The following is a 24,937-nucleotide window of genomic DNA, read 5'->3' as shown; positions in this document are numbered from 1 at the left end:
TTATTTATGATGCAAGCCAAGTTGATTTGTAGATCAGTCAGTCGGCAGTTGCCTGCACTCGTACAAGCCCCAGCTCTCTGATTCTAAATACAAATAGACAACTGTCTGACCAGCAGGGGGTGCGAGCTTGAGCCTCCAGCATGAAATGGTTGCGTTCCCCTGCTCAGACGTTGCATGCATCAACCAATGGTTTGCGTGCCACGTCATCGACCGCGCCATTGACCGACAGGTTGCTATAAGATATGATATGGTTAGCTGATACATAAAATACCTATCCATGTCTTGTAAGATCTGGCATGCGTCAGCCACGCCTGTGCAAAATAACGCGCACGTTTTATTCAAACGCCTCAAAGCTCGCGCTGAGCATCATAGCAAAGCACAGCCTAGCTTTCGGTACTTCTGAGTGCCAGTCTCCAGTGGACGCTAGGAGGATATTGAGATAGATCTTCCCTCTGTAGCCCACGTAAGAAGTGAGATTTCCACCCGCCACGCATATATCTACTTGTGGTCACTTCATAGACAAGAGCTATGCAAACATGGCCCATTTTCCATAAAATAACACCGAAACAGACGGAACCATCTTCATAAAGAAAAACATAATCCGATGCTCATGTTGGACCAGCTGTGACTATTCTTAGAGGCTTCGGTGTAGGCTACTGTTAAAACGGTAAGAACAATTTAATTATTATTAGGCTAGCCTACTCTGTCAGAAAATTGCAATAATTATTGTTTACAAATGGATAGGATAATGCTAACGTTACATAGTAACGGTTTTAGTTCATAGAGTGCGCGAAAAGTGGATAGTTTGGATAGGCCTTTTTTCCTTCTATTTTACCTTATCTTTGTTTCGTCATGGCTGGTTTTCCGTTCCCATGGTGAAGCATAGCCGACTCACGCTTGCTACTTCAAGCCAAGAAGCCTGCTGCCTAGTATTGATCAATCTATGATAGAATGAATTTAGCCCTTCATCACGCCTCTGTTCTATTACTCATTACACAAGTCATTGGATGGCGTCTTCTGGGGGAGTTTTGTTAATAAGAGCCGTGTGTTCTGCCTGAAAATTAAACATTACGGTTTTAGAAGCATAAGTAGGTTATTTTATATTGGCAAGAAATAATCTTGGTAAAAATGTGTTAAATTGATACACACCTAAGGGTTAAGGTTCCCACACGGTCTTATTTCCATGTTACAGCGCTTGTTTACGGAAAACGGATGGAAGACCGAGTGGACTACCTGTGTTAATGGGCTTTATGCATCTCTGAACACGTGTGTAAAGGGAAGACTGATGCCACAAATGTGTTGTCACTAAAAAAACACTGTAGGCCACAACTGTGTTAACCGATTAAAACAGCGTACGAGGCTACATATGGGAGTACTGCTCATAATAATGTCTGGAATGGAGTGTATGGAATGGTATCAAACACATGGAAAACATGTGTTCTTTACCATTCCATTTATATTGTTCCAGCCTTAAGGCCTACTATGAGCTCTTCCTCCCCAGTTAAGGTGCCATTGGCAACCTGTGGTGTAGTGTAAATGTGTTTTGCATTTGTGAAATTAGTTTTGTGTGATATGAAAGTAGAGGGATTTATGTTTCTAGGACCATACAGCATGATTCGTGTTTAGATGGAGTATTTGGCTGTTTTGTCTTCCAGAGCCAATTAGCCCTTTAAACAGAACATGTATCTTTTTTTATTTGATCTTTATTTAACTAGGCAAGTCAGCTAAGAACAAATTGTTATTTACAACCCGGACGACGCTGGGCCAATTTTGCACAGCCCTATGGGACTTCCAATCACGGCCGGTTGTGATACAGCCTGGAATCGAACCAGGGTCTGTAGTGACACCTCTAGCACTGAGATGCAGTGCCTTAGACCGCTGCGCAACCCGGGAGCCCATGTAAGGTCCTTGGACTAAGGTGTAACGTTAGGATCCTTTAGTCCAATGCTGGGTTAGAACAAACTATGACTAGTCTGTTAATGCATGACATTAGACAGGCTATATATTTCTTTGCACTGTGGGCAACTGCCTTATTCATTCAACGGGGTGATTGGAAAAAGACGCATCCATCAATAATGATTGATATTAATTTGTTTATTCCTACTTATAAAGCAAATCAAATAAAAACAAATTGTCACATGCCCTTAATACAACAGGTGTAGACTTGATCGTGAAATGCTTAGTTACGATCCCTTCCTAACAATGCAGAGATGAAATAAGAAAAATATATTTTAAAATACTGTTGTTTTTTTTCAATAGCTTTTGTGAAATTTTCACAAGTAGGCCTATGTGGTACATTTTCACAAGTAGGCCTATGTGGTACATTTTCACAACTCTTAGTACAAAACTTCAAAAGGGCAGAAGTTTCATGACTAAGCACATTTTCAATTAAATCAGTCACTTTTTCACTAAACTTAATCAGTGTTTCATCTTTCAGATTGTAATACATGTTCATATAAAGTAATTGCCTTTTACAATATAATACTTACATCATTTTTTATTTCTACCATGGCGTTGTTGAATAGTCCTTTCTGATTGTCTTGAAGGGTATTCTAGAGCATGCATTGTTTCCCTATAATGCACAGTTATTTGCGCGATAGAATTCAATGGCTGTAGTTCATTTTTACATGTTTTGTTTGAACCGCTTTTGGAAGCAGAAGTTGAATATAAAACAGTAGGCCTATTGGTTTTGTTGAATTCGATTTTCATGATAGCAAAGTAGGACTGATGGTTTGGATAGCTAAACTAGCAAGTCTGTTTGTTTGGTTACAAGTTACAACAGCAACTACTGTAGCTATGTAGTAAACTTGCTAGCTACTTCAGTGGATGTTGAAGACATTTCTACCTGCAAATCAACACATTTCTAGTGGAAAATGTGTTAAGTTGTAGCCTTAGTTTAAAAGGAATAATCAACGAGGGGCTCTATGCGTTCTCTGGAAAATAATGCAACTCAGTGGAAGGTTGATTATCCCTTAGATAATTCTCTTCTCTTTTGTTAAAATACAGTTTACTATTACTTAAAGCTGCAATATGTAACTTTTTGGGTGACCTGACCAAATTCGCATAGAAATGGGTGTTATAGATCTGTCACTCATTGAAAGCAAGTCTAAGAAGCAGTACATCTGTTCTATGCTTCCCGTTATTAATTTTTGCTTTTGTGTCTCTTACTTTCGGTTATGTACACCAGCTGAAAATTCTATATTTTTGGTTATGGAAAATATATTTAGAAGCGGTTTAGATGGCACAATGATTCTCTATACTATAATTGCTTGTTTTGCGCCACAAACTGAAATTAGACAAACTATTACATGCTGACTAGACCGGGCGCATGCTGATTTTGTCCATCCACACCAGACGCAATCATGACACGCAGGTTGAACTATCAAAAAGAACAATGAACCAACTATATTCATTTGGGGACAGGTTGAAACACTTGAAACATTCATGGACATTTAGCTAGTTATCTTGCTGTTGCTAGCTAATTTGTCCTGGAATATAAACACTTTGTTGTTATTTTACCTGAAATGCACAAGGTCCTCCACTCTGACAATTGAATCCACAGATAAAAGGGTCAAACTAGTTTGTTTCTAGTAATCTCTCCTCCTTCGGTCTTCTTCTTTGGACTTTATATGGCAGTTAGCAACCAACTTTAAGGTGCGTTACCACTACCGACTGGAGTGTGGACATCAGTTCATCTTTCAATCACCCACGTGGGTATATGCTCCTACAAACCAATAAGGAGATGGGAGAGGCGGGACTTGCAGCGCGTCAGGTGTCAAATAGAACTAAGTTCTATTTTAGTGCCTGGCTACGCAGATGTGTGCGAGCAGTTTGGATTAAATGATTGAATAACATGTATGTGTACATTTTGCAATGCTCGCGCACATAACGCAAGCGGTGTGGTCAGCATGTTGGAATTTTAGCGACCAGGAAATGGCGAAGTGATTTCTGTATAGTGCATCTTTAATCTGACTTTCTTAATTGATAATCACTTAACCGTTTGATAAACCTATAGATTTTAAACTGGTTTGTCTACTACAGATTTTGAGAACTACATAATAAAAATATATGTCTGTAAAGTAGGAACATATAAACTATGGTGTGTGTGTGTTTGTATATACTCTAATGTACAATTATGATAACGACTATCAAACTGCTCAAAACGGATAACTACTGAACCAAAATTATGTAATGCCTAGTTAACGTACTGTATATAGTTTGATAACTGCTGAGCACTGTACAATTCTATATTTTTACCTCTTAATTTGACATCAATTTATGTTGAAGGTAAAACCAAATCATATATGGATGTGGTTGTAAATACTAGCCTACATCAGGGGTAGGCATCCGTGTTCCTGGAGTGCCGCAGGTACAGCAGGATTTTATTCCAACAGACCCACTGGGCAAAACTGGTTGAATCAACGTTGTTTCCCTGTCATTTCAACCCCCCAAATCAAGGTGATGTTGAATCAACGTGGGAAACTAATTGGATTTGTGAAGAGATCAACATAAGGGCATTTCGTAATTTTTTTTCTCCCAACTTTGAACCTAAATCCACTGACATGGTGAAATGTCATTGGATTTGTCAATGTCAATGTTCACATTGAATTCACGTTAGTTGACAACTGAACCAAATGTAAATCTAAATCATTCCAGGACGAGGGCTGCCTACCCATGTACTGCATTCTCCATCAGCCAGTGTGCTTCAATAGGACAAAGTGGAAAGAGTCACTCTTATGTACTACCATTAGGAATTATAGTGGAGTGTGAAATGCACTGCTGAAATAGCTGGGTTGTATATAACAATATATTCCACTCATTATCTGAGTTCCGTTGAAACACTTTCAAAGAGAGACAGGCGATACTGTATCAGTTGACAAGTCACGTAGAAAATGTGATCTTGTACAATTTTGCATGGGGCAGAAACGGCATACAACACTGTGCTACATGTTAACATTAGCTAACTACTTTGCAATACCCCTATTTCTGATGATTTGTCCTATGTATGTACTGTATAAGGATAATGAAGCTGTATTTATCAACATGCTCACAACCTGCCATTGGATACAAATTATTTAAATAAAAATGTATGTGAAGTTATAGTCAAATACTGTATAGAAAATAATATTTACCATCTACTATGCTTTCTCTTCAGCACTTCAAAAAGAACAGTTTTGACATTTCTATCTTGTATTTTTTGCTATTGGATTGAAGATGCAATATGCAGAAATCACTCCGCCATTTCCAGGTTGCTAAAATTCTAATAGTTTGCCTAATTTCAGTTTGACAAAACAAGCATGTGGAGAATCATTGTACCATCTAAACCGCTGTGAAATATATCTTCCATAACCAATAATATTGTATTTTTAGCTGTTTGAAGTTGGTGTACAAAACTGAAAGTAAAACAACATTTTAAGAATGGAAAGCATAGAAATGGCGTGCACAGAACAGATCTACCGCTTCTTAAACTTGCTTTCAATGAGAACAACAGATCTGTAACTCACATTTCTGTCAATTTGGTCAGTTTGCCCAAAAAGTAACACATTTCAGCTTTAAATGCTATTTTAAATGACTTAATAGTGAATAAACAAAATGTTCTCATAGTATTTCATAATTTTTTGTTGTTGCTTGAATGACTTGGAGGTGAAAGATATGTGAAACCCCAATGAAAGCACAATCAAATGTTCTGAAAATAAGATAGGGAGCATGACAAGTGTTATCAGTTTAAAGTTTTGTACTTTTTGAAAATGTACCAATTACATTTGAAAAATGAGTAGCATCAGTATATAGTATAAGTGTGAAAGTTTGTGTGCGCATGACCGGCCGCTTGGTGTTTGCTAAATGGCACCTAAAGGACTCTCAGACCATGAGAAACAAGATTCTCTGGTCTGATGAAACCAAGATTGGCCTGAATGCCAAGGGTCACATCTGGAGGAAACCTGGCACCATCCCTGGAGAGACCTGAAAATAGCTGTGCAGCGACGCTCCCGTTCAACCTGACAGAGCTTGAGGGGATATGCAGAGAAGAATGGGAGAAACTCCCCAAATACAGCTGTGCCAAGCTTGTAGCGTCATACTCGAGGCTGTAATCTCTACCAAAGGTGCAATCTCTACCAAAGGTGCTTCAACAAAGTACTGAGTAAAGGGTCTGAATACTTATGTAAATGTGATATTTCATTTTTTTATATATACTTCTGTAAAAATAAATAAACAGTTTTTGCTGTGTCATTATGGGTGTGTGTGTGTGGATTGAGAGGGGGAAAAAAACGTTCATCAATTTTAGAATAAGGCTGTAATGTGGAATAAGTGAAGGGGTCTGAATACTTTCTCTCAGTGGTGCAGCTGTATAGCTTTTTGAGGATCTGAAGGCCTTTGACAAATCTTTTCAACCTCCTGAGGGGAAAGAGGTGCTGTCGTGCCCTTGTAAAGAGTGTGTGGACCATGTTAAGTCCTTAGTGATGTGGATGCTAAGGAACTTGAAGCTCTCGATTAGAGGTCGACCGATTTAATTAGGTAATCGGCATTTTTGGACGCCGATTATGGCCAAATACATTGCATTCCGCGAGGAAACTGCGTGGCAGGCTGACCACCTGTTAGCGAGTGCAGTGTCAAAAGGACCTTGTGGCTGCAAGGAGGTCAGTTGCTAGCTAGCATTAAACCCATCTTTTAAAAGCAATCAATCATCACATAATCGCTAGTTGACTACACATGGTTGATGATATTACTATGTTAACTAGCTTGTCCTGCATTGAATATAATAAATGCGGTGCCTGTTAATTTATCATCGAATCACAGCCTACTACGCCAAACAGTTAATGATTTAACAAAAGCACAATCGTTGCACAAATGTACAGTTGGAAGTCGGAAGTTTACATACACCTTAGCCAAATGCATTTAAACTCAGTTTTCCAAAAAATCCCTGTCTTAGGTTAGTTAGGATCACCACCTTATTTTAAGAATGTGAAATGTCAGAATAATAGTAGAGTGATTTATTTCAGCTTTTATTTCTTTCATCACATTCCCAGTGGGTCAGAAGTTTACATACACTCAATTAGTATTCGGTAGCATTGCCTTTAAATTGTTTAACGTGGGTCAAACATTTTGGGTAGTCTTCCACAAGCTTCCCACAATAAGTTGGGTAAATTTTGGCCAATTCCTTCTGACAGAGCTGGTGTAACTGAGTCAGGTTTGTAGGCCTCCTTGTTCCCACATGCTTATTCAGTTCTGCCCACAAATTTTCTATAGGATTAAGGTCAGGGCTTTGTGATGGCCACTCCAATACCTTGACTTTGTTGTTCTTAAGTCATTTTGCCACAACTGCTTGGGGTCGTTGTCCATTTGTAAGACCCATTTGCGACCAAGCTTTAACTATCTGACTGTTGTCTTGATGTTGCTTCAATATATCCACATAATTTTCTTTCCTCATGATGCCATCTATTTTGTGAACTGCACCAGTCCCTCCTGCAGCAAAGCACCCCCACAACATGATGCTGCCACCCCCGTGCTTCATGTTTGAGATGGTGTTCTTCGGCTTGCAAGCCTCCCCCTTTTTCCTCCAAACATAACGATGGTCATTATGGCCAAACAGTTCTATTTTGTTTCATCAGACCAGAGGACATTTCTCCAAAAAGTACGATCTTTGTCCCCATGTGCAGTTGCAAACAGTAGTCTGGCTTTTTTATGGCGGTTTTGGAGCAGTGGCTTCTTCCTTGCTGAGCGGCCTTTCAGGTTATGTCGATATTGGACTCGTTTTACTGTGGATATAGATACTTTTGTACCTGCTTCCTCCAGCATCTTCACAAAGTGCTTTGCTGCTGTTCTGGGATTGATTTGCACTTTTCACACCAAAGTACGTTCATCTCTAGGAGACAGAACGAGTCTCCTTCCTGAGCGGTATGACAGCTGCGTGGTCCCATGGTGTTTATACTTGCGTACTATTGTTTGTACAGATGGTGGTACTTCAGGCGTTTGGAAATTGCTCCCAAGGATGAACCAGACTTGTGGAGGTCTACAATTTATTTTCTGAGGTCTTGGCTGATTTCTTTTGATTTTCCCATGATGTCAAGCAAAGAGGCACTGAGTTTGAAGGTAGGCCTTGAAATACATCCACAGGTACACCTCCAATTGACTCAAATTATGTCAATTAGCCTATCAGAAGCTTCTAAAGCCATGACATCATTTTCTGGAATTTTCCAAGCTGTTTAAAGGCACAGTCAACTTAGTGTATGTACACTTCTGACCCACTGGAATTGTGATACAGTGAAATAATCTGTCTGTAAACAATTGTTGGAAAAATTACATGTCATGCACAAAGTAGATGTCCTAACCGACTTGCCAAAACTATAGTTTGTTAACTTGAAATTTGTGGAGTGGTTGAAAAACGAGTTTTAATGACTCCGACCTAAGTGTATGTAAACTTACGACTTCAACTGTACCTAACCATAAGCATCAACGCCTTTCTTAAAATCAATACACAGAAGTATATTTTTTTAAACCTGCATGTTTAGTTAAAATAAATGTATGTTAGCAGGGAATATCAACTAGGGAAATTGTCACTATTCTAGTACGCAAGTATAAACACCATGGGACCACGCAGCCGTCATACCGCTCAGGAAGGAGACTCGTTCTGTCTCCTAGATATGAACATACTTTGGTGCGAAAAGTGCAAATCAATCCCAGAACAACAGCAAAGGACCTTGTGAATAGTACAAAAGTATCTATATCCACAGTAAAACAAGTCCTATATCGACATAACCTGAAAGGCCGCTCAGCAAGGAAGAAGCCACTGCTCCAAAACCGCCATAAAAAAGCCAGACTACGGTTTGCAACTGCACATGGGGACAAAGATTGTACTTTGTGGAGAAATGTCCTCTGGTCTGATGAAACAAAATAGAACTGTTTGGCCGTAATGTTATGTTTGGAGGAAAAAGGGGGAGGCTTGCAACCTGAAGAACACCATCCCAACTGTGAAGCACGGGGGTGGCAGCATCATGTTGTGGGGGTGCTTTTCTGCAGGAGGAACTGGTGCACTTCACAAAATAGATGGCATCATGAAGCAGGAAAATGACGTGGATATATTGAAGCAATATCTCAAGACATCAGTCAGGAAGTTAAAGCTTGGTCGCAAATGGGTCTTCCAAATGGACAATGACCCCAAGCAAACTTCAACAGCCAAAATGGCTTAAGGACAACAAAGGAAAGGTATTGGAGTGTCCATCACAAAGCCCTGACCTCAATCCACCAAAAAATGTGTGGGCAGAACTGAAAAAGCGTGTGCGAGTAAGGAGGCCTATAAACCTGACCCAGTTACACCAGCTCTGTCAGGAGGAATGGGCCAAAATTCACCCAACTTATTGTGGGAAGCTTGTGGAAGGCTACCTGAAACGTTTGACTCAAGTTAAACAATTAAAAGGCAATGCTACCAAATACTATTTGAGTGTATGTAAAATATAGACCAACTGGGATGTGATGAAATAAATAATTCTTTCTACTATTATTCTGACATTTCACATTCTTAAAATAAAGTGGTGATCCTAACTGACCTAAGATAGGGCATTTTTACTAGGATTAAATGTCAGGAATTGTGAAAAACTGAGTTTAAATGTATTTGGCTAAGGTGTATGTAAAACTTCCGACTTCAACTGTGTGTGTATTTTTTTTTTGTCAGTATCGCCTTTTATTTGGTCCTCCAATAATCGGTATCGGCGTTGAAAAATCATAATCGGTCAGCCTCTACTCTCGACCCGTTCCAATACAGCCCCGTCGATGTGGAAGGGGGCGTGCTCTCCCCCATATTTCCTGTAGTCCACAATCAGCTCCTTGGTCTTACTGACATTGAGTGAGAGGTTGTTGTCCTGGCACCACACTGCCAGATCTCTTCCCTGTAGGCTGTCTCATCACCGTCGGTGATCAAGCCTACCAAAAAGGAAAGGGGATACCTAGTCAGTTGCACAACTGAATGCATTCAACCGAAATGTGTCTTCTGCATATAACTCAACCCTCTGAATCAAAGAGGTGCGGGGGGCTGCCTTAATCGACGTCCACGTCACCGGTGACTGGAGAGCAGTTGTTGTTGGGGGTTAACTGCCTTGCTCAAGGGCAGAATGGCAAAAAATGTTCCACCTTGCCGGCTCGGTGATTCGAACCAGTAGCCTTTCTGTTACGGGCCCAATGCTCTTAACCGCCGTTATGTTGTCAGTAAACTTAATGATTGAGTCGTGCGTGGTCGTGAGTGTACAGGAGGGGACTAAGTACACACCCCTGAGAGGCCCCCTGTGTTGAGGGTCAGTGTGGCGTAAGTGTTGTTGCCTAACCTCACCACCTGGGGGTGGCCCGTCAGGAAGTCCAGGATCCAGTTGCAGAGGGAGGTGTTCAGTCCCAGGGACCCGAGTTTGGAGGGGACTGTTGTTGAACGCTGAGCTGTAGTCTTTGAACAGCATTCTCTTCTAGCCTATTCATTGCCAAATGTTGACCCAACCTCAATCCTTTACAACTTGTGCCAGAGTTTATTCAAACTGACATAAATGGACATTCATTGCTGAATATGCTGATATTTATTAAACTGCTGTTACGTGTGCTACTAAACCCGAAGGCAAGGGTATGTATAGGGGCCAAACAAAATAATTAGCCTTAAAGGTCAGAACAACAATAATGACAACTCCCCCGCCTTACATAATTGATGCCAATCAGGACCAACTCCAGAAATCAGTGCAGGCCATTGCAACCACTGAGGCAGATGTTTTGGGCCTGTGCTGTAATCCAAGGGGGGGTAAAAAAAATCCAAGCCTAACATGGAACCCAAACCGGCTGCGCGCGTGCGCCATCGTGCATGAATGTATTTTGTCCTCCCTACACCAAACGCGATCACGACACATAGGTTAAAATATCAAAACAAACTCTGAACCAATTATATTAATTTGGGGACAGGTTGAAAAGCATTAAACATTTATGGCAATTTAGCTAGTTAGCTTGCACTTGCTAGCTAATTTGTCCTATTTAGCTAGCTTGCTGTTGCTAGCTAATTTGTCCTGGGATATTGTCACGCCCTGACCATAGTAAGCTGTTTTTTCTCTGTTGGTTGGGGCGTGATAGTGACTTGGGTGGGTCATCTAGGTGATATTGTATTTCTATGGTGGCCCGATATGGTTCCCAATCAGAGGCAGCTGTTTATCGTTGTATCTGATTGGGGATCATATTTAGGTAGCCATTTCCTCATTTGTGTTTGTGGGATTTTGTCTGTTTAGTTGCCTGTCAGCGCTAGTTGTATAGCTTCACGTTTTGTTGTTTTTGTTCGGTATTCATTTATTAAAGATGTACGCCTACCACGCTGCACCTTGGTCCATTCCTTACGACGATCGTGACAGATATAAACATTGAGTTGTGCATTTCAGGGTAAAATAACAAGGTCCTTTTACTCCGCAAATTAATTCACACACAAAATGTGCAACCTAATCGTTTCTAGTCATCTCTCTCCCTTCCAGGCTTTTTCATCTCTTGACTTTATATTGCGATTGGCAACTTTCATAAATTACGTGCATTACCGCCACTGACCTCGTTCGTCTTTCATTCACCCACATGGGTATAACCAATGAGGAGATGGCACGTGGGTACCTGCTTCTATAAACCAGTGAGGAGATGGGAGAGGCAGGACTTTCAGCGCGATCTGCGTCACAAATAGAACTGACTTCTATTTTAGCCCGTGGCAGCGCAGACGCTCGTTGGCGCGCGCAATAATTGAATAATATAGATTTCTAAATTTATTTTGCAACGCTCGTGCACGCGACGCGAGTGGTGTGGGCAGCAAATATATTTAGATGGTCCGTCTCACTAAAACATTTTACCACTGTACGTAGTTCAGGCCTAGTAGTCTATTGCAATGTATAGAGTAGCCTGGATGTAAGACTAATTGAAGTTGCTGTGTGTGTGTGTGTGTGTGTGTGTGTGTGTGTGTGTGTGTGTGTGTGTGTGTGTGTGTGTGTGTGGATGGTGCAAGAGTGCAGATGTAGACATATGTGATCGAACGTTTATTGTGCTTACCACTGTCTCTTCCTGTCCTCCATCCAACTTCACTGTAGGTGCAAGCCTTGCAATATGTACTGGGATGGATGAGGAAGAGCAGAACCGCTATGTGGTCCAGCTGAAGGAGGAGTTTCACAGCTGTGACACCACAGGCACTGGTTACCTGGACAAGGAAGAGTTGTCAGCCCTTTGCCACAAGCTATCCTTGGATGCTCACCTTCCCCTACTGTTGGACACCTTGCTAGGACCACACCACTATGCTCGGGTATGAGACCAGACCACTTTAGTAACTTCTCTCTCTGTTGTGGTTTTACCTTAAATTCCCATTACTTTAAAACATGTTAAGTTCTGACATGCATAGTTGTGTAATAGCGGTGTTATGACACTTTCCTACCTTTATTCAGTAGTCAAATCAAATTTTATTTGTCACATGCGCCAAATACAACAGGTTTAGACCTTACTGTGAAATGCTTACTTACAAGCCCTTAACCAACAATGCAGTTCAAGAAATAAAGCTTAGAAGATATTTACTAATTAATCTAAAGTAAAAAAATGTATAAAAAGTAACACAAGAAAATAACAATAACGAGGCTACAGTATATACAGGGGGTAACGGTACTGAGTCAATGTGTGGGGGTATAGGTAAATCGAGGTAATTTGCACATGCAGGTAGGGGTAAAGTAACTACGCATAGATGATATAAAGTGTAAATAGTCAGCAGTTTTATGGCTTGGGGGAAGAAGCTGTTAAGGAGCCTTTTAGACCTAGACTTGGTGCTCCAAGCCCGCTTGCCATGCGGTAACAGAGAACAGTCTATGACTTGGGTGACTGGAGTCTCTGACAATTTTGGCGTGACTGGAGTCTTTGACACCGGCTAGTATATACGCCCTGGATGTCAGGAAGCTTGGCCCCAGTGATGTACTGGGACGTATGCACTACCCTCTGTGGCGCCTTACGGTCGGATGTGGAGCAGTTGCCATTCCAGGCAGTGATGCAACCGGTCAGGATGCTCTCAATGGTGCAGCTGTAGAACTTTTTGAGGATCTAGAGACCCATGCCAAATTTTTTTCATTCTCCTGAGGGGAAATAGGTGGTGTTGTGCCCTCTTCATGACTCTCTTGGTGTGTTTGGACCATGATAGTTCGTTGGTGATGTGGACACCAAGGAACTTGAAACTCTAAACTCTTGACCCGCTCCACTGCAGCCCCGTCAGTGTGAATGAGGACGTGTTCGGCCCTCCTTTTCCTGTAGTCCATGATCAGCTCCTTTGTCTTGCTCACGTTGAGGGAGAGGTTGTTGTCCTGGCACCACACTGACAGGTTTCTGACCTGCTCCCTATAGGCGGCCTCATCGTTGTCGCTAATCAGGCTTAGCACTGTTGTCTCGTCTGAAAACTTAATGATGGTGTTGGAGCAGTTCTGGGTGAACAGGCAGTACAGGAGGGGACTAAGCATGCATCCCTGAGGGGGCCCGTGTGTTGAGGATCAGCGTGGAATGTGTGTTGTTGCCTACCCTTACCACCTGGGGGTGGCCTTTCGATTCGAGGCAAGCAACACTGGAGCATGCATGAGAGCACCAGCTGTTCCGGATGACTGTGTGATCACGCTCTCCGTAGCCGATGTGAGCAAGACCTTAAAACAGGTCACATTCACAGATTGCCAGGACGTGTACACAGAGCAGACGCAAACCAACTGGCAAGTGTCTTCACTGACATTTTCAACATCTCCCCGACTGAGTCTGTAATACCTACAGTTGAAGTCGGAAGTTTACATACACCTTAGCCAAATACATTTAAACTCAGTTATTCACAAAATGTTTCAATCCTAGTAAGAATTCCCTGTCTTAGGTCAGTTAGGATCACCACTTTATTTTAAGAATGTGAAATGTCAGAATAATAGTAGAGAGAATGATTTATTTCAGATTTTATGTCTTTCATCACATTCCCAGTGGGTCAGAAATTTACATACACTCAATTAGTATTCGGTAGCATTGCCTTTAAATTGTTTAACTTGGGTCAAATGTTTCGTGTAGCCTTCCACAAGCTTCCCACAATAAGTTGGGTGAATTTTGGCCCATTCCTCCTGACAGAGCTGGTGTAACTGAGTCAGGTTTGTAGGCCTCCTTGCTCGCACACGCTTTTTAAGTTCTGCCCACACATTTTCTATAGGATTGAGGTCAGGGCTTTGTGATGGCCACTCCAATACCTTGACTTTGTTGTCCTTAAGCCATTTTGCCACAACTTTGGAAGTATGCTTGGGGTCATTGTCCATTTGGAAGCCCCATTTGCAACCAATGTTTAACTTCCTGACTGATGTCTTGAGATGTTGCTTCAATATATCCACATAATTTTCATACCTCATGATGCCATCTATTTTGTGAAGTGCACCAGTCCCTCCTGCAGAAAAGCACCCCTACAACATGATGCTGCCACCCCCGTGCTTCACGGTTGGGATGGTGTTCCTTGGCTTTCAAGCCTCCCCCTTTTTCTTCCAAACATAACGATGGTCATTATGGCCAAACAGTTTTATTTTTGTTTCATCAGACCAGAGGACATTCCTCCAAAAAGTACGATCTTTGTCCCTTTGTGCAGTTGCAAACAGTAGTCTGGCTTTTTTATGGCGGTTTTGGAGCAGTGGCTTCTTCCTTGCGGAGCGGACTTTCAGGTTATGTCGATATAGGACTCGTTTTACTGTGGATATAGATACTTTTGTACCCATTTCCTCCAGCATCTTCACAAGATCCTTTGCTGTTGTTCTGGGATTGATTTGCACTTTTCGCAGAACGTGTCTCCTTCCTGAGCGGTATGACTGCTGCGTGGTCCCAGATTTCAAAACACAAGCCTGAAACTCTTTCTAAAGACTGTTGACATCTAGTGGAAGCCCTAGGAACTGCAATCTGGGAGGTATTCCTTTTATATTCCGATTCCCAGCCATTGTAATCAGTGGTGAGCTGGAGAAAAAAAGTCTGCATGGACTGTTGTCGGGTTTTTGCCTGCCATATCAGTTCTGTTATACTCACAGACATTATGTTAACAGTTTTTGAAACGTTAGTGTTTTCTATCCAATACTACCAATTATATGCATGTCCTAGCTTCTGAGCCTGATTAACAGGCAGTTTACTTTGGGCACCTCATTCATCCAAACTTCCGAATACTGCCCCCTAGCCCGAAGAAGTTAAGAATGGAGGCAACTGTATTCTTGGGGACCTTCAATGCTGCAGAAATGTTTTGGTACCCTTCCCCAGATCTGTGCCTCGACACAATCCTATATCGGAGCGCTACGGACAATTCCTTCGACCTCATGGCTTGGTTTTTGCTCTGAAATGCACTGTCAACTGTGGGACCTTCTATAGTCAGGTGTGTGCTTTTCCAAATCATGTCCAATCAATTGAATTTACCACAGGTGGACTCCAGTCAAGTTGTAGAAACATCTCATCTGAGCTCAATTTTGAGTCTCATAGCGATGGTTCTGAATACTTAGGTGAATAAGGTATTCCTGTTTTTTATATGTAATAAATGTGTCATTCATTTGTGTAGATAGATTTTTATTTTATTTAATACATTTTAGAATAAGGCTGTAACATAACAAAGTGGAACAAGTCAAGGGGTTTGAATAGTTTCCAAATGCATTGCATTGTTTGCGAGATCAGACCGGTCACTACAATCAGTGTTCATTTTCATAGGTTGCTTTAATTTCAGCGCATCTCATTTGTAAACATTTCAACTATTTTTCAATTGCACAAAAAAATCACTGATGAAGTGTTTTAGCATTCTTATAGATGCAACGTTAAGCCAATGTATTCAATTGAGCCCGTTTCAGCCATAACCAGAGTGTTTGACAGGTCATTACAAACATTTCCACTGTTTTTGTTAACGGAGAAAACGAATGGCACAAGCAAGATTGGGAAGAGCCGCCAGAGTATGAAAACAATCAGTCCTACGAGATTTAAGTGACAAGTGGATTTTGCACCCCTCAAACACAGGAAATAGATGGCTAAAAATAAACACATCCTCAGGTGGGCGGGGCATGCTAATAGTGTACACAATTAATTAACTTTCCCTTTTGTTATGCAGGTGAATTTTGAGGAGTTCAAAGAAGGCTTTGTAGCTGTGCTATCACGCTCTCTGGACTTCAGCACCTCTGAAGAGGAGAGCAGCTACCTGGAGCCAGGTAAAACACCCATGCTGGGGAGGTGGGGCTGTACGTTTAGATGTCTGCGCAAACACACTAATTGTTTATGTACCTAAGCAGTTCAGATTGCTGTTTGTCCATGTCCACTGGCCCCATGTGGTGAATAAGATGGGTTTATTGATCAGATTCGAGGTACGAATGCTAGGGGAGGGGGGCTCAGCTCTCCTTTTTAATGAGACGTTAGCTCCCCTAAATGCAACAAAAGTCAGACTTTGGAGCGTCTCTAAATAATATTCAAATTTAACCATTTGTCATATATTTACCACTACATGTTAAACAACTCAATATGAGAAAGGAGTTCCTTTTATGTTTTGTGTACTCAGTGCATTTAGCTTGAGTATTTTCTATCAATATTTGTTTTCTTTCCTGGATCAGCTGATGATGGCCAACAATTTCACTAGATATCTAGTCTTCAGCTAGACACTGATGCGCATCCAATCCATCCAGCAAGGTGACTCTTTCGGTTAGATGCGTTCGATTTTGCAATGGCATAGGCCTACATTATTTTGGATTCGTGTGCCCATGAGAATTGTTTTCACGGCGATACATAACGAAGTGTTAAGTAGACAATAGTTACACTTACAGTGCACTTTCTGTGATCTCCAAGATCCACTATTCGTACAGGATTTAAGGTAAATGTTCTAATTCAATTGTTAAATGCTTAATAGTGATAAATAACACTGTCATAAATGTCATTTCATGTAAAGAAAAATGTTTGATGTCAGACGAGCTGTGAAGACTCCAACCATTAACTCATGAATAATGGACAACTCATGAACTAGGGTATAAAACATGTTTTGATTCAACTCATGTGTTATATTGAATGTAGGCCACTGCATGTGTAAGATTGATTCAGCCGAGAGGATAGGCTACCGGCAGCGGTGTAGGCCTAGTGGAGGGTTAACAGTTTACCCACCCTTTTCAGAAAAAGGCATTGAAAGTATAGGGAACGATACTTTTTTATTTTACCGTGACCGGTGTGGGAGCTAAACTCATGACTATGATTACATTTCCATTATTAGCAGCATCTAGGCTGTCCACTTTGAAGAAGCTGAGACAGAATGGCTATATAAGGAATGGAACATATATGACCAGGGCCCCGCCACCATTGTAACCTATACAGCTGTCAGATGTGGGCGTTAACAAGCAAGAACTGAGATGGAAAGATGGTGGAGAAAGGTCAAGGGAAGCTATTTTCATATAGAGGGACGGGACTCTATACGTTATGAAAAGGCAGAATACTATAAAGGCAGGACTCTGTGATATGAGAATTTAGTCTTTTCCATGGAGGGGCGTTACGTTTGTAAAAAAGTATTTCCATGGAAGGGCTCGGCTTTGCTACTTTGTATTAAAGTCTATTTTGAATTCACAAGTTCTAGTAAGAGTGTTTATATTTCTGAGTCAATATTCCACCACACCGGCAATCAGAGTTTACCTACCTTTTAAAAAATATATATATATATTTTTTACCACTATTTCACTGGGCACCGTCATACCTATTCGAAGTTCATGGTAGTACACATTGTAGCTTAGTCTAGTATGTCGACCGTGTGTGTGTATGTTAGGATGACCATTCAGTTTCAGCCCCATTTACAGTTGTACCAGCTTTTCAGGCTACAAAAAAATTACAATTTGTCAGTAAGACGCATCAATTAATGTAGGCAATCACTGAATGTCATTGGGTACACTGTTTGGTGGTTTGTAACCGATGTCTATTTCCTTTCATAAAATGGCGTGAGTACACATGCAGTTTGGATGCTGGATTTATTTTGGAGTGGACCAAACATGCCCAGGTAGCCTACTTTTTGATATGATCTGTTTGACAATCAGATGGAAATATGAGTGGTTGTGTTCATACCACATTAAAAGGTCATTCATTTTTACCATTTTAAATGGCATCTTTATTATTAGGCCCATGAAATGAAATTGTGCTACGCAAGCGCAATTGCGTAGCACAATAGAGACCCACCCCCCCCACCTGAATGTCATGGTATAATTTGTACTCCGATAAGATTGTTTTAAGTTAACATTGTATCCTTGTGGATAAACGTCTGCTTTTATATAAGATAGTCTGCCTTAGTATGACCTCCATCGAAAGCGATCAAAATCATTTTTTAGACTCGTGGTACTTCATTTGGGATATTCTGGTTTGTTGCCCAGGGTGGATTGACCGTGAGATCACCTGAATGAGGACTCCTACAGTAAATGATGACAATACTCATGGAGACATCAAAGGGATAGGCTATATTTAGGATCTTCCCTCCCTACGGTGATGCAGTTGATCCAGTTAATAATCTCTGTCCTGATTTAGCTCCAGGATGGATTTTATTCTGAAACAAATACTGATTTAAACTGTTTTAAACTTCCTGTACCTTTTTTAACAAACCCAAACTCAGTTAAGATATCATATATTGTACAGCCATTCACTTTATATGATTTCTGAACTTTAGTTGACCGTACATTGGTATGTGTTCTTTTATTTTGAAATGTGTTTCTTGAGTTTAGGGTATTGCAGTAGGAGGATCTAGGAGGGCACCAGAGTTCCCTCCTCATTCCCAGAATGTTACAGTATGATTACGTTTATTGCCAAGTTAGTTTCTGGGAACTGATGACTACTGTCCTTTTTTGAAATGCCCTTTTTTTATTTGGCGACTACTAAGTCTACACTACAGTTTCTCCCTTGTTTCTTTGTAACTAAACATTAACAAGCTTTTGTGAGAATATGTTTATAGTAGTAATTGTGGGCAGACAAAATGCCCAGCGGTCTAAAATGTTTTTTCTTTAGTACTGATACAGTTGATACAAGAAGTGATACTACTTTAATTGATACAGTTACATATTGTGATATTATCTTTGGATGATATTTTATGTGGAAAATATTATATTGATACTTTGACTCCAAGTATATTGATTTGTAAAAAATGTATATACTTTTTTTTTTGCTAGGTAGTGCTAGTCTGCTGTTTTTTGTTTGTTTAGTTTATTAGGATCTCCCATTACTCTTCCTGGGGTCCACATAAAAACATACAAATAGTACAGAACAGTTATAGACAAGGACATAAAAAAAAATTGATATCTTAGAAAGACAAGGAGACAAACTATTTACACACTTTTTATACATATTCATATTCTTATATACAGTTAAATAAGATCTTTAGAAAGAGGAGAGGCTCTGTGATACAATGTTTTTTTTAATGTTCTTTCAAAGCTAAACTATTTTTTTTTTCTGAGTTACCTCTTGTGGCAGAGCATTCCACGAGGACATGGCTCTCTATACAAAACTGACGGACACATTAAATCTGTTTTTGGTTTGGGTACAGTGAAGAAACCCATAGTGGCGTGTCTGGTGGGTTATGTCTGTTTTGAAGTGTAGACAAATAGATTATAGAAGTGGTTGGGCATTTTCAACACACATGTTTAGTTAGGCTGTACTTGCTCCAAAACACCTGTATTTTTCATCCTATAGCTTGTTCTCCGTTTTCTTTTTAAATAGTGAGGCAACATGTTTGATAAAGGAAGGCCGGGAAAATTGTTTAAGACCAGCCACCCAAGCCATAGGCTGTTCTTTCTGCTTTACCACGGCAAGCGGTACCGACGCAACAAGTCTGACACCAACAGGTTCATGAACAACTTCTATCCCCAAGCCATAAGACTGCTAAAAATTCAAACAAAATGGCTTCATGGACTATCTGCATTGACCCTTTTTTTTTTTCTTCCCTGTATTACGTTTTTTTCAATCTTTGCACTGACTATGCACACTCAAAGGACTCTACACACTCACTCCCATACAGTACCATTCAAAAGTTTAGACACACCTGCTCATTCAAGGGTTTTTCTTTATTTTTACTATTTTCTACATTGTAGAATATTAGTGAAGACATCAAAACTATGAAATAACACATGGAATCATGTAGTAACCAAAAAAGTGTTAAACAAATCTAAATATATTTTATATTTGAGATTCTTCAAAGTAACCACCCTTTGCCTTGACAGATTTGCACACTCTTGGCATTCTCTCAACCAGCTTCACCTGGAATGCTTTTCCAACAGTCTTTAAGGAGTTCCCACATGTGCTGAGCACTTGTTGGCTGCTTTTCCTTCACGCTGCGGTCTAACTCATCCCAAACCATCTCAATTGGGTTGAGGTTGGGGGATTGTGGAGGCCAGGTCATCTGATGCAGCACTCCATCACTCTCTTTCTTGGTCAAATAGCCCGTACACAGCCTGGAGGTGTGTTGGGTCATTGTCTGTTGAAAAACAAATGATAGTCCCACTAAGCTCAAATCAGATGGGATGGCGTATCGCTGCAGAATGCTGTGGTAGCCATGCTGGTTAAGTGTGCCTTGAATTCTAAATAAATCAGACAGTGTCAACAGCAAAGCACCATCACACCTTCTCCATGATTCACGGTGGGAACCACACATGCAGATATCATCCGTTCAGCTACTCTGCATCTCACAAAGATGGCTGTTGGAACCCAAATTTGGACTCATCAGACCAATGGACAGATTTCCACCGGTCTAATGTCCATTGCTCGTGTTTCTTGGTCCAAGCAAGTCTTTCTTCTTATTGTTGTCCTTTTTAGTAGTGGTTTCTTTGCAGCAATTCGACCATGAAGGCCTGATTTCACGCAGTCTCCTCTGAACTGTTGATGTGTCTGTTACTTGAAATCTGTAAAGCATTTTTTTTAGATTGCAATCTGAGGTGCAGTTAACTAATGAAATGATCCTCTGCAGCAGAGGTAACTCTGGGTCTTCCTTTCCTGTGGCAGTCCTCATGAGAGCCAGTTTCATCATAACGCTTGATGGTATTTGCGACTGCACTTGAAGAAACGTTCAAAGTTCTTGAAATTTTGCTGATTGACTGACCTTCATGTCTTAAAGTAATGATGGACTGTCATTTCTCTTTGCTTATTTGAGCTGTTATTGCCATAATATGGACTTGGTCTTTTACTAAATAGTGCTATCTTCTGTATACCACCCCTACCTTGTCACAACACAACTGATTGCCTCAAACGCATTAAGAAGGAAAGAAATTCCACAATTTAACAAGGCACACCTGTTAATTGAAATGTATTCCAGGTGACTAACTCATGAAGCTGGTTGAGAGAATGCCAAGAGTGTGCAAAGCTGTCATCAAGGCAAAGGGTGACTACTTTGAAGAATCTGAAATATATAGTAGTTAGTTTAACACTTTTGGTTACTACATGATTCCATATGTGTTATTTCATAGTTTTGATGTCTTCGCTATTATTCTACAATGTAGAAAATGTAAAAAATAAAGAAAAAACCCTTTTGACTGGTACTGTACATGTAGCTTACTTATGTTATTCTTATTTATTTTTCTCTTGTTTTTGTTCTACTATATTTTATAGTACTACTGATATTGATTACTGCATCGTTGGGAAAGAGCTTTCAAGAAAGGCATTTCACTGTAATCTCTCTCTGTCCTTCCCAATCACCATCTCATTCCTCTCCTCCCGGCCTTCCCAGTTGTTCCTGAGGAAGTGAAGCCCAAGTTTGTGAAGGGAACGAAGCGCTATGGCCGGCGGTCCCAGCCGGACAGGCCCGACTCTGAGCTCACAGCTGACTCGGAGGGCTCTCGTCCTTTCAGGACGGAGCAGAAGGAGCCCTCTCCCGCTGGCGTGAGGAGGATAAAACTCAGACGCTCTACTTCTCTAGAGAGTGTGGAGGTAAGAGACGTGCTCCTCCTCCACCCCTCTCACCTTTTGTCTGCTGTGTTTTATTCTGTGGCTGTGCACTAATTTGAGAGTCGCTGACAAAGATGGCTGACTTTTGACTTCTCAAGCTTGGCGCAGGGCCTAATCTAGATCTGACTGTTTGGAGAGAGATTTCCATTTGTATTTATTTTTTAACTAGGCAAGTCAGTGCTTCACTTCAATTTCCTTCACATCCCTTGAATGGTGCGTTGTGCTGGGTGAGTTCTGAATCAAATATCTCTATGACCTGCAATTTGTTGGCAAGCACACGTTTTCTAGGATTCCACACCATACTTCTCTTCAGACCACTGTATAACTGAGTGAGAGAGTTGAGTCTCAGAAGTACTTGGGGTTTTGAGCAGACCGCTTCACTCCACACTCAGGAAGTGGGATTATATGGAATGTGCTACTGGCAGCGCTCATGGCTGGTCCCCGCTCCTGCCCCACACCATCCATTCCCCCAGTTTTAGCTTTGGCTCTCTCGCTCTCTCTCATTGCTTTATTGGCATGAAAAACATTGTGTAAATATTGCCAAAGCATCAATGTATGTGATATACATTGTAATAAAATAATAAGCTCTCTACTAGTCAGGACCTCTACCTTAGGGAGGAGATCTTTGGACCATCTGATTATACTATATATTGTATCTCTCTGCATTGTGTAATATTGTGATTTTTGTTTTTGACTCAGACTGATAATATTGGAATGAGTGAAATCCTCTGTTATGCTGCTGGCTTGGTGCATATGCCAGGTACTTAAGGGATCTGATCTTCCATGGCTTTGTCTTTCATTGGTCTCATTAGTCTCATTGCATTTTATTACATTGTTATTAGGTGTGAAATGACAGTAACGAGGCCCAGGAAAAGTCATGGTTGGGGGGGGGAAGGCTGTGTGCTTATCTCACATCATGTTTATAGAAGGCCCATTGTTTTGGGCTCTAAATTGTATAACAGTAGAAGACAACTAGTGAAGGAAAGGTCATGGTGGTGGCTGACGGGTATCTGTCAGTGTTAAAGACTCGGCGTGAAACACTGCTGTGAGTGAAAAGTTTGGCGCCCTTTGCAGTTGACCACCGTTTGCCTGTCTGGTGCGTGTGTGTTTTGAGTCTGGAATGAGTAGGTTAGTTGAAGTAAGAGTTGCATAAATGGTCTGGATAGAGATTTTGATAATGAGGCTATACACTTCTCACATTTTATCTATGAGTATGCATACATAAACCTAGCCGACATGATCATTGAAAAGCAATGGTTGACCTCTGTCGGCCGCTGCCTGTGAACAAAGTGCTCATTTTCGAAACCCATCCTGTTATCCCAGATTTTCTCTCTCTCTCTCTCTCTCTCTCTCTCTCTTTTCAGTTTGAAATATTTAGAGCTTTTATGTAACGCTGCACTGACTATCTCTGATAACTTGTGAGATTACGTCTTTCCAAAGCCCCTCTCTCCCTCGTCAAGCCATAGTGCCAGATAGATCCCTGTGCCATGTTTCTCATTAAGCTCTCCACCAATAATCTATTTTTAAATAGTTAAACATTTCCAGCAGTTAAGGCATTACGTAAGCAGCTTTAAGCCTTGGTGGATCCCTTTGCTCCTGGAGGATAGAGAGTTGAACTACTGTATAGCATCCCTGTCGTATTGTTGGTTACACAGGATAGGTCACAGCAGTTCACTCAGGTAGAACGTAGTAACAGTCAACTCCTTGGTAACAGGAACATAGTTATCTGGGTGAACTATGTGATTGGAATGGGGGAGGGTGGGATTCATGGGGCTGGGGAGTTGATAGGTCGTTTACCGCTTTTGGGCTGAAACACGGTTTCTTTGTGGAATTTTGGTGGTGGAATGTTGCCGTCAGCTACCCCTTGTTAAGTAAATAATTGAACTGGTCCTGTTAAATATTTCACACAAGCTTATCCTTCTTCACATCACTTCATATGACTTATTAAGTTATCATACGCAGCCTACATTTATGTCTACACATCCTTCTACAATGCAGCGTGTCGTCCGGGTTAAGTGCCCGAAGAAGCATTCTCAAGTACATGTTAATGTTGGTGTCCCATTTAGCTGGCATACTTAAGTTAGCATCCGTTTCCATTCACCTTTCTTTCAATAGCTATTTGTTGAGAATTCTGTAACATTCTCTCTGTTCAGACAGAGGATTCCTTTTGTCTGGTTACAGCGGGTAGTCAACCATCGTCAATCTATTGTTGACTTACGGACATTATGATTATGACATTATGATTTCATCATCCAGCTGAAATGATTGGTTTTGAATGTTTTTATCCTTTGATATGTTGAGAGGATTAGTCATGTCTTTTACCTTCTCAGCTGACTACATCACTGCCCACCATTTTGTGTTGGTACAGTGTTTGTTTACATTTCTTAAGCCTCGGGCCACTGTAGTAAGGAGCACAATGGTGTCCTGTGACCCTGAAGTGGTGCCTCTTGTTGTCCCATGATAAGTGACCTGTTTCTGATGTGGCTCTGCAGCTTGGGGCGGTGCCCAAATTGATTCCTTATAATGAAGCCATGAAATCAATAGACCAGTCTTCCACATGGGATTGATTTAAAATGATACATTTCAAAGATTTTGAGGGGGAAAGTGTGACCTTGGAACCAAGACGGTAGCAGCCAATCCTTCCACAAATATATTCTCTGTTTAAGATGTTGCCGGGATTCATTTGGTTAGATGATTAGGGAAGTTTGTATTACATAATAAACTGAAGTTATGCATTTAATTCTACAAAGTGCTTTGGAACTTGCCTCAGTATACAGTACTCAATAACTGACTTCCGTTACTAGCTTCAGTTAAACTTTGTTATGTAAGACCATAATTAGTGTGTCTGCGTGAGAGCCAACGGCCCCATATGCTGCTGGGGAGTCCAGTCTACTCTTGAGCCTGCGGGAATCACAATTTGCTGGTTGTTCTTGCGCAGTGTAGCAGAAGTAATGTTGAGAAGGGGTGGAATTCCTTATGGTCAGTTAATTGTTCTCTCTCTCTGGTGTCATTGCTCATC

General features: G+C 41.0%; 1 protein-coding gene across 1 annotated transcript in view; it reads left to right on the top strand.

Moving 5' to 3' along the window:
• Positions 1-368: 368 nt before the first annotated feature.
• Positions 369-24,937, top strand: part of LOC120046524 (ninein-like protein) — a 45,479-nt gene continuing 20,910 nt past the window's right edge. Inside the window, exons 1-4 of the mRNA XM_038991831.1 lie at positions 369-667; positions 12,075-12,283; positions 16,091-16,187; positions 21,701-21,900. Of these exons, the coding sequence (XP_038847759.1) occupies positions 12,101-12,283; positions 16,091-16,187; positions 21,701-21,900 (480 nt within the window). The 5' untranslated portion in view covers positions 369-667; positions 12,075-12,100. The remainder of the gene's footprint in view (positions 668-12,074; positions 12,284-16,090; positions 16,188-21,700; positions 21,901-24,937) is intronic.

Source organism: Salvelinus namaycush, chromosome 4 (assembly GCF_016432855.1).
Source record: "Salvelinus namaycush isolate Seneca chromosome 4, SaNama_1.0, whole genome shotgun sequence".
NCBI lineage: Eukaryota > Metazoa > Chordata > Actinopteri > Salmoniformes > Salmonidae > Salvelinus > Salvelinus namaycush.
This window is presented reverse-complemented; position numbering and strand designations above follow the sequence as displayed.